The sequence below is a fragment of the Salvelinus sp. IW2-2015 genome, unplaced genomic scaffold (assembly GCF_002910315.2).
Source record: "Salvelinus sp. IW2-2015 unplaced genomic scaffold, ASM291031v2 Un_scaffold3067, whole genome shotgun sequence".
NCBI lineage: Eukaryota > Metazoa > Chordata > Actinopteri > Salmoniformes > Salmonidae > Salvelinus > Salvelinus sp. IW2-2015.
In genome coordinates, this window is record NW_019944358.1 from 1,129 (window position 1) to 3,961 (window position 2,833).

At 52.6% G+C, this 2,833-nt stretch overlaps 1 protein-coding gene across 1 annotated transcript in view; it reads left to right on the top strand.

Moving 5' to 3' along the window:
• The first annotated feature begins 908 nt into the window (after nt 1–908).
• Nucleotides 909–2,833, top strand: part of LOC139025685 (uncharacterized) — a 5,325-nt gene continuing 3,400 nt past the window's right edge. Inside the window, exons 1-2 of the mRNA XM_070440846.1 lie at nt 909–1,079; nt 1,409–2,421. Coding sequence (XP_070296947.1) covers nt 909–1,079; nt 1,409–2,421 — 1,184 coding nt within the window. The remainder of the gene's footprint in view (nt 1,080–1,408; nt 2,422–2,833) is intronic.

Genomic DNA, 2,833 nt, shown 5'->3' on the forward strand with positions numbered 1-2,833 from the left:
CTCAACAAGTACAGCAAAATAAAACCCTGACTAGAGACTCAACAAGTACAGCAAAATAAAACCATGACTAGAGAGAGACTCAACAAGTACAGCAAAATAGTGCTGTTTTTAATGAGTAAATACATGTAAGTGTTATTCAGCACTGTCAACACGTTGTCCAACACTTATAAGCCTTTCAAGCCATTAGACTACTGAACAGCTAATCAAAGGGCTACCCAGACCCCTCTTTTACAATGCTGATACTCTCTGTTTATAATCTATGCAGAGTCACTTTAACTCTACCTACATGTACATATTACCTCAACTAACCGGTGCCCCCGCAACTTGACTCTGTACCGATACCCCTTGATATACAGCCTCCACATTGACTCTGTTACCGGTACCCCCCTGTAATAAGCCTCCACATTGACTCTGTACCGGTACCCCTTGTTACAGCCTCCACATTGACTCTGTACCGGTACCCCCTGTATATAGCCTCCACATTGACTCTGTACCGGTACCCCCTGTATATAGCCTTCACATTGACTCTGTCCCGGTACCCCCTGTATAAAGCCTCGCTATTGTTATTTTACCGCTGCTCTTTAATTATTTGTTACTTTTATTTTCAATTTATTTATTCATAAAAAAAAATTGTTGACACATTTTTTCTTAAAACGTCTTAAAGTATTGTTGGTTAAGGGCTTGTAAGTAAGCATTTTCATTGAGAGGTCTACACCTGTTGTATACGGCGCGTTTGACAAATAACATTTGATTTGATTTGATTCACTGCGGCTACAACCAACACTGCAGATCCAAATGAATGAGTAGCCTATAGCAAAGTGTCTCCATATTACTCTGTATTATTAGGGGATTTTTTTTTTTTTWATATCGAGTCATTTTTCACTTTATCTGGCCATCGGATTAACGACATGAATTGGTGCATGAGGCAGAAACAGTGTGCCATCAGCCATCAGCTGGAAGACAGTGGCCCCCTTTTTCTAAGCGTCGGGGAGGGAGAACGGCGGGAGGGGGAGTCGGGTAGGAGGCAGGCTCACCGCTGCTCCCTCTGTCCCCTCAGACTGATGCAGGCCATTAGTCCAGTAGAATAAAATAAAAAGCTAATTATTATGCTCACTCAGCTGTGCCTCACAAGTAATAAAACACATGATCGATTACCAGTGTGATTATGTACCTAATATTTTGTAAATATAATTTCTAAATGGTCTGAGAAGAACAACATTGTCAGGCCAATTCAAGCGTAGCCAATATGCAGTGATAATGTATAGCCTACTGCACAAACCTCTTGCTACAGAACTGTTGTTAATTGGTTAATGTTGCAGAGGCTTATGTTTTTTAAGTAAACATTTAAAATAATCTAAGCGGGGAGATCTCAGCGTGAATCTTGACTCAGAAAGTGATCTTGACTCAGAACGTGATCTTGACTCAGAACCACGTCCCTCCACGTCCCTCCACTCGCTCCACCTCCCTCCATCCCTCCACGTCCCTCCACGTCCCCAAGCCCTCCACGTCCCTCCACGTCCTCCAAGCCCCTCCACCTCCCTCCACCTCCCTCCAAGCCCCTCCACTCCCTCCACCTCCCTCACTCCCTCCAAGCCCCTCCAACTCCCTCACCTCCCTCAACCCTCAGTCCCTCCAAGCCCCTCCACAGTCCCTCCAAGCCCTCCACCTCCCTCCACCTCCCTCCACGTCCCTCCAAGCCCCTCCACCTCCCTCCACCTCCCTCCAAGCCCCTCCACGTCCCTCCAAGCCCCTCCACCTCCCTCCACCTCCCTCCACGTCCCTCCAAGCCCCTCCAACCTCCCTCCCCTCCTCAAGCCCCTCCCTCCCTCCAAGCCCCTCCACGTCCCTCCAAGCCCCCACGTCCCTCCACGTCCCTCCAAGCCCCTCCCACGTCCTCCAAGCCCCTCCACCTCCCTCCACCTCCCTCCACGTCCTCCAAGCCCCTCCACCTCCCTCCACCTCCTCCAGCCCTCCACGTCCCTCCAACCCCTCCACGTCCCTCAAGCCCCTCACGTCCTCCACGTCCCTCCAACCCTCCACGTCCCTCCAAGCCCTCCACGTCCCTCCAAGCCCCCCACCTCCCCCCACTCCCTCCACTCCCTCAGCCCTCCACCTCCCTCCACCTCCCTCCAAGCCCCTCCACGTCCTCCAAGCCCCTCCACGTCCTCCAGCCTCCGCCCTCCACGTCCCTCCACGTCCCTCCAAGCCCTCCACGCCCCTCCACGCCCCTCCACGCCCTCACGTCCCTCCAAGCCCCTCCACGTCCCTCACGTCCTCCAAGCCCCTCAGTCCCTCCAAGCCCCTCCACGTCCCTCCAAGCCCCTCCACGTCCCTCCACGTCCCTCCAAGCCCCTCCCAGCCCTCCAGTCCTCCAAGCCCCTCCACGTCGCTCCACGCCCCGCTCCACCAGAGGCCTGAAATGTGTCCATTCTCTCTGGTTAATGAAACAGGATCTACTCCTCCTCTCCTCCATGACCCGACCCATGCTGGCTTGCCCCCGGCCCGTGACTAAGACAGAGTGTGTGTGTGTCTGTGCGTGTGCCTGAATGTGTTGTCTGTGTGCATGTGTGTGTGCCTGTGTGTGTGTGTGTGTGTGTGCCTGTGTGTGTGTGTGTGTGCATGTGTGTGTGTCTGTGCGTGTGCCTGTATGTGTGTGTGCCTGTGTGGTGTGTGTGGTGTGTGCTGTGTGTGTGTGTGTGTGCATGGTGTGTGTGTCTGTGCGTGTGCCTGTATGTGTGTGTGTGTGTGTGTGTGTGTGTGTGTGTGTGTGTGTGTGTGTGTGTGTGTGTGTGTGTGTGTGTGTGTGTGTGTGTGGTGTGTGTGTGTGTGTGTG